This window comes from Pseudorca crassidens, chromosome 12 (genome assembly GCF_039906515.1).
Source record: "Pseudorca crassidens isolate mPseCra1 chromosome 12, mPseCra1.hap1, whole genome shotgun sequence".
Taxonomy (NCBI): domain Eukaryota; kingdom Metazoa; phylum Chordata; class Mammalia; order Artiodactyla; family Delphinidae; genus Pseudorca; species Pseudorca crassidens.
Genome location: NC_090307.1, coordinates 86,808,121 through 86,835,602, shown reverse-complemented (window position 1 = coordinate 86,835,602; position 27,482 = coordinate 86,808,121). Strand labels below are relative to the sequence as shown.

Sequence of the window (27,482 nt, the reverse complement as noted above, 5' to 3'; positions counted from 1 at the left end):
ATCAAGTATCTTTTCTGACCACAACGCTATGAGACTACATATCAATTACAGGAAAAAAAACTGTAGAAAATACAAACACATGGCAGCTAAACAATATGCTACTAAATAACCAAGAAATCCAAGAGGAAATCAAAAAGTACCAGAAACAAATGACCATGAAAACAGGACGACCCAGAACCTACGGGATGCAGCAAACGCAGTTCTAAGAGGGAAGTTTATGGAGGGAGAATGACCAAATGCATGCATTTATACATTCTCCAACTGTCAGGAGAAAAGCTTGTTATACGTAAACTTTGGACAGTTTACAGAGGACACAGTTACTGAGGACAGTTTACAGAGGACAGTTTACAGAGGACAGTTACAGAGGACACACTCTATGCCTCCGCACACTCCATCCAGTGCAAAACTGGACGTGGAGTCTGCAGTACTGAGTTTCGGTCCTGGCTCCCCACACTTCTTTTCTTTTTTTAAATTTTATTGGAGCATAGTTGATTTACAATGTTGTGTTAATTTCAGGTGTACAGCAAAGTGAATCAGATATATATATATCTCTCCACTGTATCGTCAACATGAATCAGTTATACATATATCCACTCTTTTTTAGATTCTTTTTCCCTATAGGTTATTACAGAATATTGAGTAGCGTTCCCTGTGCTCTACAGTAGGTCCTTGTTGGTTATCTGTCTTATGTCTAGTTGTGTGTGTATGTTCATCCCAAGCTCCTAATTTATCTGACCTCTCCACCACGTTTCCCTTTTGGTAACCATAAGTTAGTTTTCGAAATCTGTGAGTCTGTTTCTGCTTTGTAAATAAGTTTATTTATATCACTTTGTTAAAAAAATTAGATTCCAGGTGAGTGATAGCATATGAGATTTGTCTTTCTCTGTCTGACTTAACTTCACGTAGTATGACAATCTCTAGGTCCATCCATGTTGCTGCAAATGGCATTATTTCGTTCTTTTTTTATGGCTAAGTAATATTCTCCCCACACTTCTTATTAGCTGTGCCATTTTGTCCAAGGAGCTTAACCTCTCTGAGCTACATACGAAACAAGAATTTGTTGTAAGTCTTAAATTTTCTCAGAAAATGGTAAACTGTAAAACAACAAAAACTATCTATCATTATGCCCAGCCGCCACTCTTCAGCACAGAGAAGATGGTTGTTATTTGAGGTTTTCTGGTTGTCATCCTTTATAGTCATTGTTTTGGTGACTAATGAATATCTTTACTGATACAAGTTTGGAAAAAAAACCTCGAAAGGCACAACTTCACCAGGAGAGAGACCATAAAGGGTATAATGACTTCTGCCATTTGATGTTGGGCAGTATTCCTCAACGTCTCTGAGCCTGGGTTTTCTCGTTTGTATTACAGAGATAATCCCTTCTTGGCAAAGAGGGTGGGTAGCTTCAACAAGCCAGGGCAGGTAGAGCAGAGCTGACACACAGAAGGCTCTGTGTATGAGAATTACTGCTGTCACTTACAGGGACCATGTAATCACCAACCCTCTCCTCCTGTTACCTTTCCTTTTTTTTTTTTTTTGGCCACGTGTGAGGCTGTGAGGCTTGCAGAACCTTAGTTCCCTGACCAGGGATGGAACCCACGCCCTCGGCAGTCGAGTGTGGAGTCCTAACCACTGGACCACCGGGGCAGTCCCTCCTGTTACCTTTCACGTCAACCTGTGGGACCCTTGGTCTTAAAACTCATCTAAGAGAAAACCATTGAACACTCTGACCACCAAATGTGTGGGGTTTTCCCTCACATCAAGTACTCCTGACACCAACTACCAGAAGTCAGTGCAGACCCCACCGGTTAAAGGGTCAGTCCCACAAGACTGTCCCCCCCAACTTCAGATGCAGATCAAAAGTAGGTGGGTCCCCAGGTTGCCCACACTTCTGTCCAGCCTGGCTACGAATCAGAGTTTCCATGACACCCTCCTCAGGTTCAATAATTCGCTAGAACGGCTCAGAGTACTCGGGAAACAGTTTTATTTACTATCACTAGTTTCTTACGGAGGATGTGACAAAGGATAAAGATGAACAGCCAGCGGTAGATAGGGCGAGGTCTGGAAGGGTCCCAAGTATAGGAGCTCTTGTCCAAGTGGAGATGGGGGTGCGCCATCCTCCCGGTACAAGGATGCCTTCCCCAACCTGGAAGCTAGGGGCTGGGGAGCTGAAAATTCCAATCCCCTAATTGCACTGTTGGTTCTTGTGGCAGCCAGCCCCCATCCTGGGGCCTGCCGAGAGCCACGTCATTAGCATAAACTCCAGTAAGGTTGAAAGGGCGTGTTACGAATAGCAAAAGACGCCCCTTTCGCCCCCATCACTCAGGAAATTCCAAGGATTTTAGGAGCTCTGGGTCAGGAACCAGGAATGAAGACCAAATATATATTTCTTATTATATCATAAAATCACATCATCGCTCCCTAGGACCACTCCCCGCATTTCTCTAATTCCAGCTCGATAACTGGAAATCCTCCAGCCTCATCTTTATCTGATGCTCTGGCCATTCCACGATGGTGTGCAGGACAGAGGAACACTGTCAAGCTGGAATTGATTAACCTGAGGGTTATCAGGGTAGATTATCCTAGGATGAGACAATTTCTAGGCCCAGACTCAAGTATACTTTGTATTGTGCAGATGCATTACTGTCCTGAGTTACAAGATTCATTTGTTTCCCAACAAATATGCATTGAGCCCCTGCGGGGCATAAAGATCCCTGAAGTCATACTTCTTCCCTCCCCAGGGGCCACATAAGCCCGCAGAGCCAGGTATCACCACCGCTATGCTTCAGGGTAATGAGCACCTGAGTGATTGAAGTTGGCCCTGTTCCAGCGCTGTTTATATAATTCAGTGAGGTCTGGGGAAAATACAATGAAAGCCACAAATGCAAACCACGTGTGTAATTTAAAATTTCCTAGTAGAGACTTCCCTGGCGGTCCAGTGGCTAAGACTCCGCACTTCCACTGCAGGGGGTGCCAGTTCTATCCCTGGTCTGGGAACTAAGATCCCACATGCTGTGCGGCAGGGCCAAAAAAAAATAAGTAAATAAAATTTCCTAGTAGCCACATTTTATTATTATTTTTTTAAAAATTTTATTGGTGTCTCGCTGACGCACACTGCTGTGTTAGTTTCAGGTGCACAGCAAAGTGCATCAGCCATACACATGCTCATATCCGTCCTTTTTCAGATTCTTTTCCCATATAGCTTACCACAGAATATTGAGTAGAGTGCCCTGTGCTACATGGCAGGTCCGTATTAGTGATCTATTTTATTTCTTGGCCACCGCCGCAAGGCATGTGGGATCTCAGTTCCCCCACCAGGGACTGAACCCTGGCCACAGCAGTGAGAGAAAGCACCAAATCCTAACCACTCCCTATCTATTTTATATACAGTAGCGTGTATATGTTATTCCCGATCTACTAATTTATCACTTCCCACCCCCGTTTCCCCTTTGGTAACCATGTTTGATTTCAAGATCTGTGAGTCTGTTCTGTTTTGTAAATAAGTTCATCTGTATAATTTTTTACTAGATTCCACATATAAGTGACATGAATCATATTTGTCTCTGACTTACTTAGTATGATCATCTCTAGGTCCATCCATGTAGCTGCAAATGGCATTATTTCATTCCTTTTTATGGCTGAGTAGTATTCCATTGTATATATGTACCACATCTTCTTTATCCATTCATCTGTCGATGGACAGTTAGGTTGTTTCCGTGTCTTGGCTATCCCAAGTAGTGCTGCTAAGAACACTGGGGTCCGCGGATATGTCTTCTTTAATGTACTCTTGCAAAATGATTAATCAGATGTATTTAACTCACTCAAATGGGCAATGTTGTCATTCCTCCTTCCCGTCCCCACTTTCTCACCCAGCACTGATGCTGTGACTCACTGCTGCGTTGTCCTCCATGGTGTGAGGTCCCTGCTGTTCGCTCTCCCAGTGCTGGGCCAGCCAGGGGGCCTCCAGATAACGTCACCATGACTGGCCTCAAACTGTCCCCTGGAGACCCCTGTGAGATTTTCTTGGCAACATAAATATTCCCAGGAGCAATACTCTCAGGTCAAAAGTGTATTTAACGTCTCCGTTCTCCTCTTACATTTGTTCCTGAATGTTTGCTAAGGCTAGGGAACAATTTTTAGTACCCACAAAAGCATTCCAGTTCAGGGTGGGGTGGAGGTGTGTACATCAGTTGCTATATCCTGCTAGGATTGCCTGAATGAGCAAATAAAAATATACAATGCCCAGCTGAATTGCAGATAAGCAACAACTCTTTTTTGTTTTTCCTTTGGTGTAAGCATGTCCCAAATATTGCACAGGACATACTTACATTAAACAAGCATTTGTTGTTTATCTGAAACTCAGATTTAACTGGGTGTCCTGTATTTTATGTGGCAACACTACCTCCAATCAAACAATTAAATTCAAGATTGTATGACTCTCCTTGGACTGGGGAACAGAATCATGGAATCAGCATTACAGGTCAAGATTGGGAAAACTCCACAAGTGCTTGGTTGGAAGTAATGAAATACATTTAGGAAGCCTGTACAACAAAATTACCATAAACATTTATTAAGCTGTAATTTTCACAATATTTTAATTCTGTTCTGAAATCAGTCTACAAATATCTCTACATAACACCAAAGCCAGTGATTTAATAAATAAGAGGGATGTACGGATCGCTCTGCCAAAAGAATAAGCCTTATACATTTATGTCTATTTATGATATTTGTAGAATCAGTTTCCCAAGGCTCATGAAACTAAAGTGCGCACACGCCACATACGCACACACACACACCACTATATTCAAATCAAGTGGATTTATAGTATCAAATTAAATGCTACGTAAAATTTATAACCAGATACACAAAATACAAATTTGACTCATGAATACGCTGTGGATGATGGGTACCATACCTCACAAATGTGATTTCCAGTTAAGAGGGAAATAATTGCTTCGCTGGATTTTAAGTGAGAGCTAATCACCACCACAAGAAATCAAGTTAATTACAGTATTCAAAGATTTAACACGCATGCGGATATTAAACTGACACTACAATAAAACCTTTAAGTATGCAAAAGGACATTAGAACATATGGTTCATAATAACATTAGCTGCCGCAGATCTTCAGTAGACGGTGCAAAGGACGATCGGCTTTTTACGCCACCACCAGGGAAAAACTGGTCCTGGGGTACCTCCTACCTATCAAGGAATCAATGAAGAGCAGAGCACAGAATCGAGTACGCTGGACAAGGTCTGTTCATCCCCGATACTATATATCATATTGCTGGTCATCCAATACTAATTTTAAGGGTACTGTATTAGCTCCTGCGAAAATATATACTTCTCTTATTCACAAGTGAGGAGGGAAGGTTCAACGACTCAAATGGCCATAAACTAAAATGATGATGTCTTATTTTAAAAAGCTGGGGGAGCAGGTTGACACCTTTAGGACCTTAAAGAATTCCTTTTATTTTTAATTTTCTTTGGCCGCGCCGAGCAGCTCGCAGGATCTTAGTTCCCCAACCAGGGATGGAACCCGGGCCACGGCAGTGAGAGCACCGAGTCCTAACCACTGGACCGCCAGGGAAGTCCCAGGCATTCCTTTTAAAGTGAGCTGGCTGGATGGGAGAGCTGGTTTTCGGATTACATCAGCCAATTCAAAACCCATCAGGGAGAAGTGCTCAGGTGTCACGTTGTAAGGCAGGTATCATTCCTCAAAAGCATCTTAAGAAGCAGCCGGAAGCACGGAGATGAAGTAAAGTGGGATTCCCACTAGTGAGAAGGTGTCTTCGCCATGTTTCAGATTCTGCACTGGACATCTGACATGTTATTCCTAACCAGAAGGCTGCTGAATCACAGGGCCAGACTAACGACCAAAGTGATTTGCATCTTTCCTGCAAGCCAGCCCTCGTGGGTGTGCAAAAGTCCTATTATAACCCTCCCAAGCACTGACCCCATCCTACATGTTCACCCTTAGTTCCAACAGGTGATGTCCCCAGCTAGCTACTTCCCACCACAGTCAGAAGAGCACAGACCCAGTTCCCCTCCGTCTGCTTCCTGACCCTGCGCGTATCAGGCTTCCTGTGGTCCCACGTGGCATGGTATGCTTGTTGTCTCCAGGAACCTGTGGGTATTAAAAGCCTTCTTTCAACGGCACTAACCTCTCTCGGTGCTGTCACTCGGTCACCTTCATAAGTTAAGACCCCTGGCATAAGTCACAAGGCTAGCTTTCAGGAAATTCTGTTGCTGCACTTTGTTACCAGAAATGATGTGGGGTACAAAAACAAAAACGAGCAAACCAAAAAACCCGGAAGGCAGGTAACGCGGATTGGTACTGGAAAATATATTTACAGAAGGCTGATGTGCCAGGAAAGCATCTTTGCTAGGATGTCAAGGAAGAGATTGCTCCAAATATTATCCCCAAACACCCACAGAAATCCAGCAATCTGGAGGTAGCTGGTCCTTTTTCTCTTCTGGACTATTTTCTGTTCTCGGTATTTACTGTGATACTGAAGCACTGGGCAATTAACATTGATGGCTTGAAGGTATCTAAAAAACTGAGTCTTAACTAAAACAGAGATCCACAGTAGTTTTCGTCAGGATGTTTACATACCACGTTGAAGGATGTGTTACACTAATATATACTACAGCCCTGAAGGTATACAAAAGGTTTCTCTTCAAGGTATGAGATATGGTACAAAAATACATTTCTCCATGTACAAAAGAGAGAAAAAAGGAAGAGATGAGGAAGGAAGCTTACCCTACAAGCTTCCATGGAATGGAGAAAGCAAAAAAAATTAAAAACCCAAATTATTTGGGGTTAAGAACACACCCAAGCAAAAGTCAAATTTACGCATTAAAAAGCAGGCGTTATTCAGATCGAACATCCATGATTTCTATCAGAATTTCAAGGACTGTTCTACCCTGAAGTGATACCTCTAGTGAACTGATTAACTATTTAACTTTTGTTAAAAATAAAGACATCATTCCATCCCTTTGAGTGTACTGAGCTATAAAACTGGCTTCACAGCCTACACTTAGCCAATCTGGAAAACAAGGTGCATATTCTCGACGGCAATCTCCAGTTGATGCTGTGGCCTGAGTCCACCAGCACCTAGACACGTGAGCCTCCCTCGATCTACTAGAAGTTAAAATGGTTTTCCTGCCTGGATCTCGGTACAGCACAGTGCCCAGCAGGTTTCCATGTGTGAGGGTGGGTGAGAGAACAGAGTGGATGTTAGACCCAGACCCGTAATTTAAGACTTAAAAGTTTTGCGCAGAGAATGTCAATTTCCCTTCTGGCTAACAGGAGCAAATACCTAAATATGCCAGATACACAGAAGCTAAATGCACAAAAGGAAGGAGGGCAAAGATGACCTCCCTGGAGTTCTTCACACCCTGCGCTAAAATAGATTTGTCCGTAAATATCTAACTGACAAAACTGGAACGGTTCCAATGCAAAAAACACGGGGGTCAAATGCCCATGGGTAAAGATTTGCCCAAGCAAATTCTAGAGAACATGCGTTTCAGGAAGCGAACTGAATGCAGGAGTTTGGGTCCCGTTATCGTGCACCTTAATAACAGAAGTTTCATAAACATCCTCAGAAAACATTTGCTTCCGTTTTCCAGGTACTTGTAACCCCAAGTAAAACGTCACAGAAGGGCGGCACAGGAGGAGTTGGCAGGCAGCTGAGTTTTCCCCCAAATGATACCTGGACCAAAAGGTCTTGGTCCTACCTGATCTGACAGGGGTCTCTGCAAACCTGCGTAGAGGGGCTCCTGTGAGGGGGCTGCCAGGGCACGACGCAGGTAGGCAGGGAAAGACAGTCACAACCCCCGGCAGCATCCTTTCCTTGCTCTCCTGTGCTTGTTGGTAGCCAGAAAGGGGCATCTCCACTAGCCCCTGATCCAAGCCTTGCAAAGCCCCCTTTGTCCAGGACCCCACAGCTGTCTGCCCTGCACATACCTCTCTCTGCCCTGAGGGACCAGCTAAAAATGAGGTCACCCCAGACTCCAGGCAAAAAGCACCTAACACATGTACCGTAAAAATTTCAGGAAAAATAATTCAGATCTTCTCCAAGTCTGGCTTATTCCTGCTTACTGTTCCTGAGAATGCGTTATAAGCAGCAACAGACTCGAAAATGTTATTAGCTGCTATTGGTTTTCCTTCTAAGGTCCTGAGTCACCCAAAACCGAGATGAAACAGATAATCAAAAAAGCCCAGAGAGTGTATCTTTCCTGTATCAACCTAGCTGGCAAATGGCGAAATTAGGACATCAAATAGATTCCTGAATGAGTTTACCCAGGCGGCTCCCGGCATCAAACCCCAAAGACATTTCTTTGCCCGGTCCTTGAATTTCCCTTTACAAAATGTTGAGGTTAAGATACATCAAAGTACAGAAGGGGGAAAAAAATCTTAGGTTTTCTACAAATAGTGATGTCTTCATTTAGAAATAGGATTGAAGGGGGCTTGGCTGGGGTCACTAGGATCCAAAAGATGTTTAGTTTCATCCTTGAAACCCAATGGCCCACATTCAGAAGTGACAACATTCATGAAATTGACATCAACGAAAAACAACGTGAAACGAAGGTCACAGCTTTGGAACCTGAAAAGAATGCACATAGACCTCACCCACCAATCCCTACGCTGCAAAAACAAATGCTTGCCTTGAAACTCTTCCAAAAGGTCGAATTAGCAATTTCTTCCCCTCCGTGTAAAGTTTTAAGTTTATTAAAACTTAACTCCATCTGCCTGTGTTAAAAAACCTTACAAAAGGTGTATTTAAACGCTTGAAAAAATTAACTTTATGCTCTATGCACAGATAAACTTCTCTTCCTGTACAGCTAATATGGTTATATCCTTTGTTTAAAAAAGATTTTTTTCCACTAATGACACTTGGTGGGTAGTTCTACACCAACGATCTTGTCCCATTCTTCTCGGAAGATGTCCTAAGAGTTGACACGTGGCTGGAAACACCCTCGCAAAGCGCCACTCTCCTGCTCAGACATGTTTATTAAGATTGTTTGGGGTTTGGCGTTCTTTTTTTTCTTCTTCTTTTTTGCTTCCGGAGAGAGGGCACTGGGAGGAGGGGACCCGGCCGGCTGGCTGGTTGTCACTTGCCGTTGGAGCGGTCAAGACTCTCCAGCACTCGGTTGAGACGGATGTTGAGCAGTCTGACCTGGTTCTCCAGCTGTTCCAGCTTCTCCTCCACGCTGGGGCCACTGGGGCTGCTGCGCCAGTAGAAGCCCATGGGCCCGGTCATGAAGTAGACGGCCACCACGAAGCACAGCGGCAGCACGGCGTTCTCGGGCTCACCCTCGTACTTATGCAAGATGTACACGCACGACATGGAGAACAGGATGACCCGCACCACCCAGAAGAAGCGGCCGAACACCACGTGCAGGACGCTGAAGGTGAAGCCCAGGGTCAGAGACAAGAACCAGTAGGCCAGGAGGACGACGCCCACCAGCAGGAGGGCACGTGTGGGGCTGTTGGCCACCGAGCTTGGATTGAAGTACTGGGACAGGTTCGAGACTGCAGGACAGAACAGAGGGACAGCGGCCGGTTACACGGGGTCAGGGGGTTCTCTGCAAGCTGGGGGTGGGCAGCTCAGCTCACTGGCTGCGCCTCTGCTACACCCAGGGAATTAAAGTTGGTTGCCTCATTAGCCTTTATACCAAGTCCTGGGAAAAGACAGGGCAACGCGGTCATATCGTGGGTTTGAAACACCTTTCAGGTGGGGCGGAGCCTGAAAACTGGCTTTCAATTTCCTTTCTTCCTGTCTTCCATAGTAACAAATGCCCAGCATTAGGCTGGGCACACGGCTGCCTAGGATAAGGGCATTTCCCAGCCTCCCTTGCAGCTACATAACTCAGCTTTGGTCAAGGAGAGGTAAGCAGAAACGTTTTGGGGTGGCTTCCTAGAAGTAGTGGGAATATGCCCTTTACCTCTTCTTCTTCTGCCTGCTGGAATGTGGATGTGATGGCTGGAATAGAAACAGCTGTCTTGTGTCATGAGGGAAGGGAGGTCACCTATTGGGGAGCAATAAGATGGGAGGGGCCTCGGACCCGAGGAGAATGTGCTACAAAGCCACCTACCTGCCTAACCACCTACCTGTGAACTTTCACATAAGAGAAATAAGCTTCCATCTTGTTTAAGCTGCTGTTATTTGGGGTCTCTGTTACTCACAGTCAAACCTAATTGTAACTGGTACCCACACATGAAGTTCCATCTTAAGAATGGAGTGAGGGCTTCCCTGGTGGCGCAGTGGTTGGGAGTCCGCCTGCCGATGCGGGGGACATGGGTTCGTGCCCTCGTCCGGGAAGATCCCACATGCCACGGAGCGGCTGGGCCCGTGGGCCGTGGCCGCTGGGCCTGCGCGTCCGGAGCCTGTGCTCCGCAACGGGAGAGGCCACAGCAGTGAGAGGCCCGCGTACCGCCAAAAAAAAAAAAAAAAAAAAGAATGGAGTGAAATGGAAGACTTGCATCTTCTGTGTGCCTGACTTAAGAAAATTTTCAAATAGAAAATTTCAAAGGATAGTAAACTAAATACTCCTATCAAAACCACCTAGGCTTAACAATGGTTAACATTTTGCTCCATCTCTAGTCACACATCTTTTTTTTTTTACCAAACCATTTGAAAGAGGCACACATCCTACTTCAGCATGCAGCTTTCTTTCCTAGTTTTACTGAGATATAACTGACATACAGCACTATATAAGTTCAAAGTGTACAGCATGACTTGACTTACACATATTGCGAGATGACCACAAGTTTAGTTAGTATCCATCACCTCATATAGATACAAAAAAAAAAAAAGTTTCTTCCTTTTCCTGAGAACATTTAGGATCTACTAACTCTCCTGATAACTTTCAACTATACGGTACATAACTTTCAACTATAACGGTACAACTATACTACACATCATGTTGTACATGACATCCCCAGGACTTACCTACCCTATAACTGCAAATTTGTACCTTTTGACCATCTTCCCCCAATTCCCCTGCCTCCCACTTGCTGTCTCTGGCAACCACAAATCTGATCTCTCATTTTATGAGGTTTTGTTTTTTTTAAATTCCACATATAAGTGAGATCCTACAGTATTTGCCTTTCTCTGACTTATTTCACTTAGCTTAATGTCCTCCAGGTCCATCCACGTTGTTTCAAACGGCAGGATTTCCTTCGTTTTATGGTTGAATAATACTCCATTGTATATATACACACACCAAAAATTCGTTTTGTTTTTTTTCTAATTTTATTTATTTTTGGCTGCGTTGGGTCTTCTTTGCTGCGCACGGGCTTTCTCTAGTTGCGGCGAGAGGGGGCTCCTCTTCGTTGTGGTGCACGGGCTTCTCATTGCAGTGGCTTCTCTTGTTGTGGAGCACGGGCTCTGGGCGCACGGGCTTCAGTAGTTGTGGCTCGCAGGTTCTAGAGCACAGGCTCAGTAGTTGTGGCGCACAGGCTTAGTTGCTCCGCAGCATGTGGGATCTTCCCGGACCAGGGATCGAACCTGTGTCCCCTCAACCGGCAGACAGATTCTTAACCACTGTGCCACCAGGGAAGCCCACACCAAAATTTCTTTATCCATTCACCTGTCAATGAACACTTAGGTTGTTCCCACATCTTGGCTATTGTAAATAGTGCTGCAATGAACATGGGTGTGTAGTTATCTCTGTGACAGGGTGTTTTTGTTTCCTTCAGATATATTCACAGGAGTGGAATTGCTGGATCATATGGTAGCTCTATTTTTAATTTTTTTTTTTTTTTTTGGCCACACTGCATGGCTTCTGGGATATTAGTTCCCAGACCAGGGACTGAACCCATGCCCTTGGCAGTGAAAGCGTGAAGTCCTAACCACTGGACTGCCAGGGAATTCCCTATTTTTAGTTTTTTGAGGAACCTCCATACTGTTTTCCGTAGTGGCTGTACCAATTTACATTCCCACCAACAGTGTACAAGGGTTCCAATTTCCCCACACCCTCACCAACATTTGTTCTCTCTTATCTTTTTGATAATAGCCATGAGGTAATTAATATCTCATTGTGGTTTTTTGTTTTTTTTTTTTTTTTTGCAGTACGCAGGCCTCTCACTACTGCGGCCTCTCCCGTTGCGGAGCACAGGCTCCGGACGCGCAGGCTCAGTAGCCATGGCTCACGGGCCCAGCCGCTCTGCGGCACATGGGATCTTCCCAGACCAGGGCACGAACCCGTGTCCCCTGCATCGGCAGGCGGACTCTCAACCACTGCGCCACCAGGGAAGCCCTCATTGTGGTTTTGATTTGCATTTCACTAATGACTAGTAATGTTGAACCACTAGTAATGTAGTATTGATACATTTTCTTGTACCTGCTGGCCGTTCATATATCTTTTTTTAAAATTAATTAATTAATTAATTAATTTTTGGCTGCATTGTGTCTTTGTTGCTGCGCCTGGGCCTTCTCTAGTTGCGGCGAGCAGGGGCTACTCTCTGTTGCGGTGCGCGGGCTTCTCATTGCGGTGGCTTCTCTTGTTGCAGAGCATGGACTCTAGGCGTGCGGGCTTCAGTAGTTGTGGCACGCAGGCTCAGTAGTTGTGGCTCATGGGCTCTAGAGCGCAGGCTCAGTAGTTGTGGCGCACGGGCTTAGCTGCTCCGCGGCATGTGGTATCCTCCCGGACCAGGGCTCGAACCCGTGTCCCCTGCATTGGCAGGCAGATTCTTAACCACTGCACCACCAGGGAAGCCCAGGCCTCCAATTCTTATTAACGATGGGCCCCTTTGTGCCAAGGTAGAGCCAGGTCCGAGGTTGCAGCCTGGAGGAGGTGGGCAAGACCCCACTCATGGGATCTCAGAAGGGAGATGCGTAACACACGCACACGGAAAGGAGATGTTACAGCTGAGGGTGAGAACTGAGGACCAGGTTCCTCACACAGGGTAGTCAGGAGGGGCCTCTTGAAGGAGGTGTCACGTACCAGAGACCCAAGCATGGGAAAGATGGGATCAGGCAAAGGGCTGGGAGGATCACCCCCAGCAGGGAACACCTGGAGGGACTAGAAGGTACCAAAGACCCCAGCGTGTCCAAGAACAGGATGTCCTTGCTGCTTGCAGTGTCCTTGGTGTGAATCTGGTTGATTCCAAGTGCAGCAAGGAGTCGCTGGGCAGCTTTAAGGACAGTGACCTGACCTGCCTTCTTTGTTTTTTTTTTTAAATCACTACTATAAAAGCAGTAATAAAAAAAATTGCTCTGGCTGATTTGCTGAGAAGGGACCCTAGTTAGGAGCTGTGCAGGGAAGAGTTCACCCAGCAGGCCTGAGGCCACTCTTTAGAAACACCTGCTGGCAAGGTGGGCCCTTGGCTGGCATCTGGGAACTAGGATTTCTGGAGTGTGAGGTTGTGATGCATAATAAGAAACATGTATTTGGTGTCCATCCCCATTTCTGGCACAGACTCCTAAGACCCTTGGAATTCCCTAAGTGACGAGTGCAATAAAAGTGTCTTGATAATTCACAGCCCCTTTTACCCACACCTGTGCTTGTTAATCAGCTGATTCTGGAAAGCCTCTCAGGAGGTAGGCTGGTTGCCAGGGGAACCAACCAGATGATTAGAGGCTTGGGCCCTCTAACCTCCAGGAGGGGCTGAAGGTTGAATCCATCACCAGTAGCCAAGGAGACAAGAGAACTCAGAACTGGAAGCTCCGAGTCCCTGCCCACCAACCCTGCCCCAGGCATCTCCTTCACCTGGCTGTTCCTGAGTTATATCCTTTCATAATAAACCAGTAATCTAGTGAGTGAGTAAACTTGCCTGAGTTCCGCAAGCGGCTCTAGCAAATTAATTGAACCCATGGTGCGGAGGGGTCGTGGGAACCTCTGATCTACACTAGTCTGTCAGAGCACGGATCTGTGACTGGTGTCTGAAGTGGGGCCGATTGTGGGACTGAGCCCGTGACCCGTGGGATGAGATGCTACCTCCAAGGAGATAGGGTTAGAATTGAGTTCAACTTGGGGGCTCCTGGTCAGCGTCCTGGAGAGCTGAGTGAATTGCGTACACATTGCAGTGAGGGCTCCCTCCTCTCACCAAGAACAGGGGCTCCCTGGCTTGGAGGTTTTTACAATCAGTGCGGTTCACGCTGACACCTGCTTTCCTTCGGGGAGTCGGGAATTTGGAAGGTGCAGGCAGAGAGCGCCTACATGACCAGCTGCCAATAAACACCCTGGAGGCTGAGCCCCTATTGGGCGTCCCTGGTAGATGACACCTCATTCGGGGAATAAAGGGTATCCTGTGTGACCCCCCTGGGAGAGGGCTCTGGGGGCCTGTGCCTGGTTCCCCCAGACTTTACCCCGTGAGCCTTTTCCCTTTGCTGACTGTGCTTTGTGTCCTTCACTGTAATACACCACAGCTGTGAGTACGACCACATGCTGGGTCCCGGGAGTCCTCCTGGAGATGCACAGAACCTGGGGATGGTCTAGGGGACCCCGACACAGACTGCTGCAGGCTTCCTGGAGAGAGGCAGCAGACTGGACCAGGGCCGTGAGCTTGAATTCAAAGGGTTCCAGCAGCTGCCGTCCAATTCCTAGACCAGGGCAGCAACCCCCTGGGGCGTCACACATCGCTCCTTCAGCCCTTTTGATGATTGTGTGAGCGCCGCATTCCCTGAACTAAATCCCTTTCTGTCTAAGTAACTGGAGTAGTTGGTTACGGACCCCAACAACCTAGAGACTCCACCTCCAGTCCCCGAGGTTTGCCTGGGGGCACACAAGTTGGCACTGCCCACCTGCACCTTATCCTAAATAGCATCTGGGAATCTCAGCTATTTACACACGCAACAATGACAATAACAAAGGTCCTCTCGTATCCTCACTGCCCCCCTAGTCTTCTCTTGTGCCACCCGCCGTGGGTACTACTCCCATAATTTGACCAGCACCAGAATGAAACAGTGCCTTCAAATGAATGCCCCCCACACCTACCGTCAAGTCCAAGGACGTCCAAGAGCTCTGCCCAAACTTTCCACAGGGTTTCCACAAACATGTCCACTCCCAGCACGAACCTCTCGGTCAGCCTCGTCAGGAACTGCAGAAACAAGAGAGAGATCATTACCGACCCGGCCAAAGCTCCCTCCTGCCTAGTCCGGCCAAGCTTACACTTGGACGAGAAAACACAGCCGGCCGATGACGAAGCCCACACCAGGACTGGCCGAGTAGCCCAGGGGACTGACGGAGCTCGGGACTAAGTGTCCAGGTGCCAAGAACCAAGCGAATCTAGACAAATCTCCCTCCTACGGGGGAAGGGATGCATCGGGGGAGCCGGGAGCTCTCTGCAAAGCTGCTCACTCCACCTCCGATTCCTCCTGGAGCCCTTCTAGGCCAACTGTTTTGTCAAAGTCTCTGCCTGATTTCTCATTTTTAAACAGTGGGAGGTGCTGCAACCAACCTATTTCCCCCGGAGGCTGGGACGTTGCTGCATGGGAGCAACTCTGAAGGGCGAGAACTGTGGTTCTCACACTCAAGTCCCATCAGCATCTCCCTAGCGTGTGCAAACAGTGGAGAGAGGCCACGTCCATCCCAGCTTTAAGGACCCAGGGCTACTGAAGCTCTCCGAGGATGAATATGAGGTGCAGCTTCATTTCACTGTATTTAAAAAAAATATTTATCTTTTTGGCTGCGTTGGGTCTTAGTTGCGACACGTGGGATCTTTCGCTGTGGTGCCCGGGCTTAGTTGCCCCCACGGCCTGTGGGATCGAACCGGAGTCCCCTGCATTGCAAGACGGATTCTTAATCACTTAATCACCACCAGGGAAGTCCCATTTTGTTGTATTTTTTAAAAATAAGTGATATTAAAAAAATAATAATAGTAAGTGATATTCTCGGACTTCCCTGGCAGTCCAGTGGTTAGGGGTCCGCGCTTTCACTGCTGAGGGCCCGGGTTCAATCCCTGGTCAGGGAACTAAGATCCTGCGTGCCGTGCAGTGCGGCCAAATTTTTTAAAAAGTGATATTCTATACACATGGTATAAAGTCTCACTCCCCGCAACCCAAACCCCCTTCCAGTGGCAGCGCTGTTACCACTCGCTTGCGGATCCTCTCTTAGATGCACCGGGTGAGAAATGGCAGAAATATTTCCCCCATAGACGGCAGCATATGTGTACAGTTCTGCCGTGTTTCTCATGGAACACTCAGCCTCGATTATTCAACTTCAGGCAGGACAGAGAGGCCTCATTCTTTGCAAAGATGGCATACCTGCAGCTGCTTATCCAATCCCCTATGGATGGGCACCTAGGTTATTCCCAGCTTCCCAGGGGGACCAGAGTGTTGCAAGGCTCACGTGTAGAGGTTAAATGCCTCGAAGTGAATTGGTTACAGCATTTAAAATTGGATGTCCTGGTTGGAGCCATCCTCCAGGACAGGGGGAAAGAGGAGTAGTGTTGAATCAGTGGCCAGGAGAGCAAAGGATGCCATTGACCTCTGTGCTACTGCTGTCGCTTGGCTGACAGCATGCGGGGCTGGGAGCTTAACTGTCTGGGTTCAAGTCCCAGGTCTGCCCCTTATTTGCTGGGTGGCCATGGGTAGAATATATATGTGTTATATACCAGGGCTCCACCTGACAAGTGGAGTTATTAATAGTACCCATCTCAGCTGGTTGTTGTGCGCGTTAAATGAGATTTGTGTGAAATGCTTTGACGCACCCAACAGAGGTTCAAAACGTCTACTGACATCCGATTTTTTTAAAAATTTATTATTTACTTAGGCTGCGCTGGGTCTTAGTTGAGGCATGAGGACTCTTAGTTGCAACATGCATGGGGGACCTAGTTCCCTGACCAGGGGTTGAACCCAGGCCCCCTCCAGTGGGAGAGCGGAGTCTTACCCACTGGACCACCAGGGAAGTCCCTGATCTTCTAACAGAAGCTTTGGCCCCAAGACTCTTCTGCAAGGACATCATCCTTTTAGCCTTAAATTTCCTAGCTGCAAGCACCAAAGGGATTTGTATATTTAAAGACCACATGGATAAACCTGACATATCCACACCATGGGATATTATTCAGCCACAAGAACGAATGAAGTACTGACACATGCTTCGACAAGGATGAAACTTGAAAACCTTACACTAAGGACAAGAAGCCAGATACAAAGGACCATAAATTGTGATTCCATGAATAGGAAATGTCCACAAATATAGGAAATGTCCACAGTAGGCAAAGCCATAGAGACAGAAAGTAAATTAGCAGTGGCTGGGGTTAGGGACAGAGGTTGAGAGCTAAAGGATTTCTCTTCAAGGTGATGAAAATGTTCTACTGTTGACTGTGGTGATGGTTACACAACCCTGTGAATATACGGAAATGATATATGAACGACATACTTTAAATGGGTGAACGGTATGGTATGTGAATTATACCTCAATAAGCTGCTCTTTAAAAACTGGAAGGGTACTAACATAACATCGTAAATCAACTGTACTCCTATCTAAAAAGAGGTTTTTTTAAACTGGAAGAGGAAAAAAAAATAATGGAAGGGTTGATGTAAAAAAAAAAAAAAAGGAGGAAGTATGTGTGTCTGAGAGAAGAGAGGGTCACTGTCCCTCTCTTTGGCAGTGGGTGAGGGGATTTCAGAGAATGTATCATCACCTGGAGAGAAGGCACACTGGTGTTGGTTTAGTTATAATTCTTTTTTGGTTAGAGATTTACTGACATATCATTTACATACCATAAACTTCCTTCCCCATAATCTAACGTTAGAACATTTTCATCGCCCCAAAAGGAGTCTTGTCCCTGTCAGCAGTCACTCCCCATCGCCTCCCACCCCCAACCTAGGCAACCACTAATCTCCTTTCCATCTCCACGGATTTGCCTTTCCTGGACTTTCCATACCAGTGGAATCAGGCAATCCGTGACCTTTTGTGCCTGGCTCCTTGCACTCAAAATAACATTGTCAAGGTTCACCCGTGTTGCAGCATGTATTGGTACTTAATTCCTCTTTCTTGCCAAAGAGCATTCCCTTTCAGGGCTCTACCGCGCTGCTGCTCCTGTCGTAATTCTTTAAAGTACGCGTGATTTGTACACGTTTGCCAATAAGTAGCAACTTGTACATTTTGTTCAAGTGGAGGAAAGAGGAAAGAGCTCCACGCCAAAAGCTACCGGGCTTTTCAAGGGCACCAGCTCTCCTAGAAAGGGTGTGAGGAAGTACTTATTTGGGGGGGAAGAGACAACAGTTGCTGCTGTTGCTGACCCTGTCTGTGCCTCCACTTTCTCAGCTGTAAAATGGAACTAAGATAAGACAGCCAGAAGAACCTGTAAAGGCCTCAGGACATGGGAGCTACTTGGGTTGCTTGTGTCAGACCCGAGGATTTGCTGGGTGGCAACCCAGCGCTCCCAGCAAGGATGGAGGTCCGGCCCTCTCTCCAAACGGAGCCATCCCCTTCCCACCTAACAAACGTCTTCAAGCAGGTGCTCAGAAACCCACAGGCCCAACCAGGGTCTGGCCTGGCTCAGAGGAAAGTCAGGCCCACCCTGGGGACCGGCCAGGGCAGGAGAGGGTGTTGCAGGGACAGACCCATTGTGGGCCTTTTGGACTGAGCGGTGGGAACCACACTTGCTCTCTGCCCCGGGGGGTAGCACCACTCACTGTGGCTTCCCCTTGGGCAATGTGACTCCTTGGCTCCCTCGTCTGTGTGAAGACACAGGAGCCCTCAGGGAGTGTTGCGGGCTGCACCGTGTTCCTCCAAATCTCAGCAAGGGTGAAATGGGATCAGTATGAGGGACCCTGATCCAACAGGACTGGTGGCCCTACAAGAAGAGATGGGGACATAGACACAGAGGAAAGACCACGTGAGGACACAGGGAGAAGCCGGCCATCTGCCAGCCAAGGAGAGAGGCCTCAGGAGAAACCAACCCTGCCAGCGCCTCGATCTCAGCTTTCCAGCCTCCAGAACTTCCAGATGATACATTTCTGTGTGAGCTGCCCAGGCTGTGGTCCTTCCTCACGGCAGCCCTGCCGACTAAGACGGGGGATCGGCGGAGCCCAGAGCCTGAAGCAGTTCACAGAAATCAGGTGAAAAGCTGAACCTACGGCACAGGTTGTATGTTTTCTACAACCTATAAAATATGGCCAACATCTTATAATAACTCTCAATGGAGTATAACCTGTAAGACTTGTGAATCACTATGTTGTACCCCTGAAATTTATATAATATTGTACAATTTGTATAATACCGTACATCAAGTATACCTCAATAAAAATTTTAATAATAAATAAAAAATTTAATAAAATTAAAACAAAACAAAACAAAACTTGGGAGTTCCGTGGTGGCCTAGTGGTTAGGGTTCTGCACTTGCACTGAAGAGGCCCGGGCTCAATCCCTGGTTGGGGAACTAGGGGACTAAGACCCCACATGTGCGCAGCGAGGCCAGAGAAAATAAATAAACAAAAATGAAGAGAGAGGCGGAAAAGACAGACCAGTGAAATGCAAGTGTAGACTCTGGATTCCAATTCAAACAAAGCAGTTACGCATAAAGACGTTTTGAGTCGATCAGGGAAATCGGAAAATGGACTTGGGTTGGTTATTAAAGAATTGTCGGGGCTTCCCTGGTGGCGCAGTGGTTAAGAATCCGCCTGCCAAAGCAGGGGACACGGGTTCGAGCCCCGATCCGGGAAGATCCCACCTGCCACGGAGCAACTAAGCCCGTGTGCCACAGCTACTGAGCCTGTGCTCTAGAGCCCGCGAGACTCAGCTACTGAAGCCCGCGTGCCACAACTACTGAAGCCTGCGCGCCTAGAGCCCCTGCTCCACAACAAGAGAAGCCACTGCAGTGAGAAGCCCACGCACCACAACGAAGAGTAGCCCCTGCTCGCCGCAACTAGAGAAAAACCCACGCACAGCAACAAAGACCCAATGCAGCCAATAAATAAATAAATAAATAACTTTTTAAAAAAATAAATTAAAAAAAAAAGAATTGTCATGAGCTGTGACGACGGTACTATGGCTACGATCTTTGCAAAATGTTCACCTGTTAAAGACGCAGACCGAAGTATTCAAAAGTAAACCATTATGACTTGGATTAGCTTTAAAATACTATGCCAGGCTTCAAAAACTTTTTTGATGGGGAGAGCAATGTAACAAAAATGGCAAAACTGAGTGATGGGTACTGGGGTTCATTATACATTTCTTTCCCCGTTTGTGTCTGTTGGACAATTTTCAGGATGAAAAGTTAAAACGAGGGAGATTCAGGTGAACCAACTCAGGAGGCCTGCGGCCGTGGCCATGGCTATGGGAGAAAACACAATTACTCCAGCTCAGGGTTTCATCACCCTCCTCCTAAATCTGGAGGACGTCCCGCATCCTAAGTTCTCCTCGCCCCTATCATCCCCAGGCACGTGCAAACTGGCTCCCAGGAAATCAGGCTGTAAGGGCACATGTATCTTCACGAACAAGGCAGAGAAGGGGCGAGTTTCTGCAGTTCAGAGGTTGCCCAAGCATCTGAGAAACACAATGAGAGACGCAGGTTACGTGAACTGAAGGTGCTGGAACACACGTGCAGACCACCTGCACGAATGAATTACAAAGGGGAAAAGGCACCTCCAGGACGGAAGGCCTCAACTGAAGATCAAAGTCATGGGACAAGCCGACACCCTGTGCCTTGATGTGCTGCCCCAGCAAGGACACAAGACCCTCGCATAGAATTCCTGCTGGAATTGTAATTCCTCAATCTAACCCTGGGGATGCAATCAGGTAAGATGCATCGTGGGAAAATTCAAAAGTCAACTGGCCTGTCCCAACCCCACGGAGATACCATGTCAGCCCCACTAAAGTGTCTACACTAAAAGAGACAGACAACTGTCAACAGATGAATGGAGACAGATGTGGTTCACGCACACACATACCCCGGAATACTACTTGGCCACAAAAAAGAATGAAATTTTGCCATTTGCACCAGCTTGGATGGACCTGGAGTGTACTACGCTTAGTGAAATGTCAGACAGAGAAAGACAAAAACTGGGGCTTCCCTGAAGGTCCAGTGGTTGAGACGCCACGCTTCCTGTCAAGCAGAAACAGAAACATAGATGTAGAGAACAAATGTATGGATACCAAGGGGGAAAGGGGTGGTGTGGGAGGAACGGGGATTGACACATACACACTATTGATACTATCTATAAAACAGACAACTGGGGCTTCCCTGGTGGCGCTAGTGGTTGAGAGTCCGCCTGCCGATGCAGGGGACGCGGGTTCGTGCCCCGGTCCGGGAAGATCCCTCATGCCGCGGAGCGGCTGGGCCCGTGAGCCATGGCCGCTGGGCCTGCGCGTCCGGAGCCTGTGCTCTGCAACGGGAGAGGCCACAGCCCGCAACGGGAGAGGCCTCAGCGGTGAGAGGCCCGCATACCGGAAACAAAAAAAAAAAACCCAAAACTTGCACATGAATGTTCAAAGCAGCACTATTCATAGAATCCAAAAAGTGGGAACAACCCAAATGACCATCAACTGATAAATGGATAAATAAAAAGCCATAAGAAGGTATGAAATACTGACACAGGTTACAAAAGGGATGAACCTTCAAAACATGATGCTGAGTGAGAAAGAAGCCAGATGCAAAAGACCACACTGTATGATTCCATTTGTAGGAAACGCGCAGAACAGGCAAACCCATAAAGACAAAGAAGAAGATGGGTTGTCAGGGGCTGGGGGAGGTGGGGTGACCGCTAATGAGTGTAGGGCTTCTTTGGAGAGGGGTGAAAATGTTCTAAACTTGACTGTGGTGATGGGTGCACAGCCCCGTGACTATAATAAAAATCACTGAACTTTCAGGGAATGAATTGTATAGTATCTGAATTACAGCTCCCTAAAGCTATTTAAAAAAAAAGACATAAATGGCAATGTCGTAAAAGCCTCCCTTACCCCCAGATGGGTGGAGGGACTTTGACAGACTAAAGGGAACTAAAGAGACAAGCGTTGATTGGGTGCTGGCTTTTTTTTAAAAAGCTATAAAGGAAATGCAAATATGGGCTGTATATTACAAAATATTATTGTACTAAATTTAAGTTTTGGGGTGGAGGGGCCACAGTATTATGGTTTTGTAGGAGAAAGTGTCATGATGTCTGCAATTTACTTTCAAAAAAAGTGTGTGTATGTGTGTGCCTGTTAGTGAAAGAGAAACAGTTTGGGGGGGGGGGGGGAAATGGTGAACCCAGGTGGAGTTTCTAGTTGTTCCTTATTCAATTCTTTCAGCTTTTCAAAATAAAAACGAAATATTATTTTGATTGCGGTGATGTTTTCAGGGGTATATCCATATGGCAAAATTTACCAACGTGTGCACTTTTGTCCCACTTTAAATATGTGTAGTCTATGTCGACTACCTCTCAATAAAGCTGTTAGAATGTTGGTGGGAAAAAAAAAAAGACTGGAAACTGTCAAAGTTACTCTGCTCAAAATATTTGCTTACAAAGCAAAAGAATGTAAGCCTCTTAAAAAAAAAAAAAAAAAAAAGACCAACAGTTCAATAATGGCAAAGGAAAACAAAAAGCAGTTCCCAGAAAAGAAGACGCCAATGGATTCTGGATAAGTGAAAAGACCAGATATCTCACAGTAAAATAATAAAACCAAAAAGTTTACTGACACTTCGTTGGAGAGGGTTTGGGAACCAGCCCTCACACGTATGATGGGAGTATAACTGGAAAGCAATTCAGTAACATCTCTCAGTACTAAAAAAGTACATGAACTGGAACTGTGCATAAAGGACACGGCAATCAAAACTAATTTACGCTGTCAGAGTCAGGAGAGGGGTTGTCTTGGGGCAGGGGGATTTCGACCATACTTTTCTAGGTCTACATGCTGGTCACATGGGCGTGTTTGGTGTGAGACAATTCATTATGTTGTATAACTTACACAGAAAAGTGCACCAATTATTTTTCAATTACAGATTTTAAAACGCACAGATCCTTTGGCTCAGCAATGACGTTTCTGACAATTTACAGATGAACTTGTCTAAGCGCGCTCCAAAAAATTTATACAGGAGGACCTGGACTGCAGCCAGGATTCACGTGGCAAAAGACAGGAAACTAGTGAAACACTAGCCATCAAGTGTAGGTTGAACGACGGTGCTTCCTTACACTAAATTACATCAGGTGCTTCCTTACACTAAATTACACCAGAAGATATAAATATCTTCTACCATTTACTAAGTGCTTATTAAGTGCCTGGCGTTGTACAACCTGACTAATCACATTCAACCCTCCAATTTACCTCCTTTGCACAAATGAGACACACAGAGGTCAAGCAACCGGCCCAAGGTCACAGAGCTAGTGAGACGCAGAGCTGGGATGAACCATGTCTGTTGGAGAGCAAGGCCCATGCTCCACCAGAAGAAGGTCAGGGGTTAACTTTAGACAAGTCCTAGATAGAACATGGAGTGTTTCATTAAACGCCCTCAAACTTCACAACCCACTAAGCAGGTCTGGCTCGCTGAAAACTACAGTCCCTAGCAGATCCAGTTTCTTTTAATTAAGATTAACAAAACAATCTCCCCCAAGACTGGCCGGTCTAGGCTACACTAGGCAGGAAGTATCGGGGCAGCCTCATTCTAGATGCCACAATGATTAGGGGAATCAGGAAGGGTCATGATGCTGGGAGACCAGTGAGGGTACCAGTGTGGTCCCCAGACCCACTGTGCCTGGTTCAAATCCTGGCTCTTCCACCCAGTCTGACCTGAAGCCGGTCACTTCCCCACTCTGTGCCTCAGTTTCCCTATGTGTAAAATGGAAACATTAATAGTACCTACCTCACAGGCCTGTTCTAAGGATTAAGTGAGTTACTCTACCTATAAAAGGACTTAGAACATTGGACCACCTATTTGCTAGAAGGGATGCTGCCCAGTTCATGAATTGCTGAATAAAACCAATTAGATCGTTTTTAAAAAGGCGCATTTGGGGACTTCCCTGGCAGTCCAGTGGTTAAGACTCTGCGCTTCCACTGTAGGGGGCTCAGGTACAATCCCTGGTCAGGGAACTAAGATCCTGCATGCCTCTCAGCCAAAAAAAAAGGAAAAAAGGTGCATCCTAAACAAATAAATTAGTATTATTGTCATCTCTACTGAAGGCACAAAACTTCATTTACCAAAAACTTCAGTTCTGACCTCGAGATTCTCAGATTCTTTGCCAGAATACAGCTGTCTTATTGGCACCAACGCATATTAAACTCTTAAGTATCTATTTTGTATTTCACGTCCGCGGACCTTATATTCTCAGATAGGACCGTCGGCCAAGACATGGGTTACTTGTGCTTACCCTCCTCAAAAAAAGTCACACTTCTTTTTGCTGTAAAAGGAATGATTTCTGCCTTCAAATGGCTCAGGCACATGGCAGGAGGGAAGTGCAGATTCACCCTTCACACTCAGGCAGACTGGATGGCCACCTTTCTGCACTCAGGTGTTTTTGTTTTCTCCCTCCGTGGCCACCTACAAAGAGATCCCGCCAGAACCCACAACTTCTACGGAGGCTCAGAACACCCATAGGAGATGGTAGTCAGAAGTTAGTTTTTCCAACAAATTAACTTGTATTTCACCTCATCCAATTAGAATATCCAGCCAATCTGATTTGGGCTTTAATGTTCTTTTCTTTCCCCTCCACCTCAAGCACCAGAAAACGTTTTTTAAACCCTGAAAGCCCTTTCAGCGGGGCTTTGCAATGTTGATTTGCTCCTTGGCCAGGATATTAACTAACAACAGTAGCTCACACTGATTCTGCCATTACTCTGGGCCAAGAAGGTACCAACGATTCATAATTACAAACTCATAACCAAGAGGATATTATCATTAGCCCCATTTAAGGAATAAAGAAACGGAGGCTCAAAAAAGTGAAGCCACTTGCCCAAAGCTATCCAGTAAAAGCTGGAACTTAAACCCAAACTTATCTCCGCTCCCAAACCCCAGGACTGGTGCAGAGCAAAGGAACTGGTGCAGAGCAGTAAGGGCTGCACTCAATGAACCGCCTGACCACAGGTAACTGTCCCCCTATTCACTTCCCCTTTCTCGGGGGACTTTTACCCCGAATGGCTACCGAGGGCAAAGAAGGGAGAAAGAACTCCCTGCGCTTCTCCGGAGCGCTCAACACCATCCCCAGGGGTCTGAGGCTCCTCAACAGCTCCAAAGTAAACAAAACGTTCCAAGTGAAAGGCCCAGCACACAGTAGGTGCTTAAAAGGGTTGTTACGGTGCCAGGTTGCCAAAGCAACAGAGCAGACTGCATTACTCCCATTTTTAAAAAATAATTAAAAAAGTAAAAAGCCTAAATATCTTCAAAGCAGAAGAAGGAGGGCCTCAGGTGCTCAGGGGAAATGGGTCGGGTGCAAGGCTACGGGAAATTCGGGGTTGCTGGGGAGAGCGCAGCAGCGTGGGGACAGGGCGCGGGCGCTGGCTGGCAGGGCGCCCCCCGCCCCTCCCCCCCGCACCGGGCAGCCGCCACGATGCCTGGCTCACAGTAGGCGCTCATTCAAACGTGTTGAATGAATGAATGAGAGGCGCGGCCGGCGTCAGCGCCGCCCGGAGGAGGCCCGGGCCGCGCACCCCCGGGGGCAAGGTCCAAGGAGAAGTACCGCGTGGCACAGAGGGCGCACCGAGGCCCTGCGCCGGAACCGGCCCCCAGACCCGACGCTGGCTGGGCAGGGCCTGGGCGGCAGGCGGAAGGCTCCGGGGCTCAGACCGGGCTCCCCCGCCCCAGACCCGGGCCCCCCTCTTCCCGCGCCCCGGCCGGCCTGCAGCCCCGGAGGCCGCGCACGGCCCAGGCGGGCCCCGGGTGCGCGGCGGCTGCGGCAAGGTGACCGCGGGCGCGGGCGCGGCGCCCACCTTCTGAGCGGCGCGCACGTTGTCCTCGCCGAACAGGCTGCTGACGCTCTGCGAGAAGGTGTTGACCGTGCGGCGGTAGCTGTTCTTCTCGGTGCCGCCGCGGCCCCGTGCCCCTTGCACGCCCGGGGCCAGCAGCCCGAACAGCAGCAGCAGCAGGAACCCAGCCTGGGCCCGGGGTCCGCCCGAAGAGCGCGCGCCCATCCTGGGGCCGGTGGGATGCGGGGTCCGGGAGAAGGGTAAGAGCCGCACAGTGGGACGCCGCGGCTCCGGCGGGGACCGCGTTGGCGCGCTCGGTGGCCAAGCACCGCACCTCTGCCCGCGCTGCCGCCGCCGCCACCGCCGCCGCGCCACCTGCCCCGCCCCGCGCGCACAGCCTCGAAGGCCCCGCCCACGCCGTGCCCCGCCCCCGGACGCGGGACCCGCCGGCGACCTGGCCGGAGCGCGAGAGGAGGCTGTGAGGTTGATGATCTCCACGCCCCCACCGCCCGGAAGTCTTCCCTGACCTGGTGGGGCTTTAACCTTTTCTTTTTTAAAAAATAATTTTTATTTTTAACTTTTCTATAAAAAGCAACCCAAGCTTGTAAAAGTGGAAACAGCCCCAACAAGGACGAGTGCAATTGATTGGAAAATATGAACTGTAAACATTTTATATATCGCTGAATTTATAATGACACCCCAAAATTGGCCACCGTTGCCGATGGCATGGGCACGAGCTTATTCATTCATTCTGAAATGTTTAAAAGAAAAGCATTAAGCATCCCTCCTGCCCTTCTTCAAAGAACTCTATTTCAGAGTCACAAAATAGTCGAGGACCGAAAGTTCTTTTTAGGAAAGTCCCGCTAGTAAATGAGGAGGGAGTGAAAGAGATTAGAAAATCCGTTTGCACTCCTTAATGAAATGACGGGTCCAGGCCACAATTATCAAGACACTAAAACCAAAGGGTGGCAGGTCGGTGGGGAACTTAAAAAAGGAGGGGCCAGGTGGTCTGGACCTGGACCCGCCAGTCTTAGTGGCAGAAGTACCAGCGCCACCTATGATGGATTCTTGCCAAACACTTTGAACCCAAACTTGATGTGGCCTCCACATCTAACCAACAGTTTACAGGAAATATGGGGGATGGAGGAAAAAAATTAGAAGCAGCAGAAGCAATCAGCTAAAGCCAGAATGTGGAGCATTCAACAGGATTAACGACCCAGTTTCCTCAATAAGTAAATGACATAAAAAATAAAAGCAGGGGGGCTTCCCTGGTGGTGCAGTGGTTGAGAGTCCACCTGCCGTTGCAGGCGAAACGGGTTCGTGCCCCAGTCCGGGAAGACCCCACATGCCGCGGAGCAGCTGGGCCCGTGAGCCATGGCCGCTGGGCCTGTGCGTCCGGAGCCTGTGCTCCGCAACGGGAGAGGCCACAACAGTGAGGAGCCTTGTTTGCATCCTAAATCAAACCATGTCCAACCAGACATTTTTTGAGACCACCAGGAAAATAAAACTTAACTTTTGTCAACCCAAAGAGTGAAAAATTGCCTCTTTTTGAACTTACATTTTTCTAGATTCCTGGTGAGGTTTTTGTATATTCACTGGCCTTATACTTCTTTTTTTTAAAGGAAACTTTTTTTTATATTGAAGTATAGCATACCAACAGAAAAATACACAAATCATAAGGTGCCTCTCCATGAATTTAAATGACACACA

At 47.4% G+C, this 27,482-nt stretch overlaps 1 protein-coding gene across 1 annotated transcript; it reads right to left on the bottom strand.

Moving 5' to 3' along the window:
- Positions 1–4,541: 4,541 nt before the first annotated feature.
- BRI3BP (BRI3 binding protein) lies at positions 4,542–26,157 on the bottom strand. Its single transcript, XM_067701193.1, has 3 exons — positions 25,797–26,157; positions 14,946–15,048; positions 4,542–9,537 (listed from the first exon to the last, which is right to left on the bottom strand). Exons 1-3 carry the CDS (start codon positions 25,995–25,997, stop codon positions 9,116–9,118), a joined length of 726 nt encoding a protein of 241 aa, XP_067557294.1. The 5' UTR covers positions 25,998–26,157; the 3' UTR covers positions 4,542–9,115.
- Between the last annotated feature and the right edge of the window lie 1,325 nt (positions 26,158–27,482).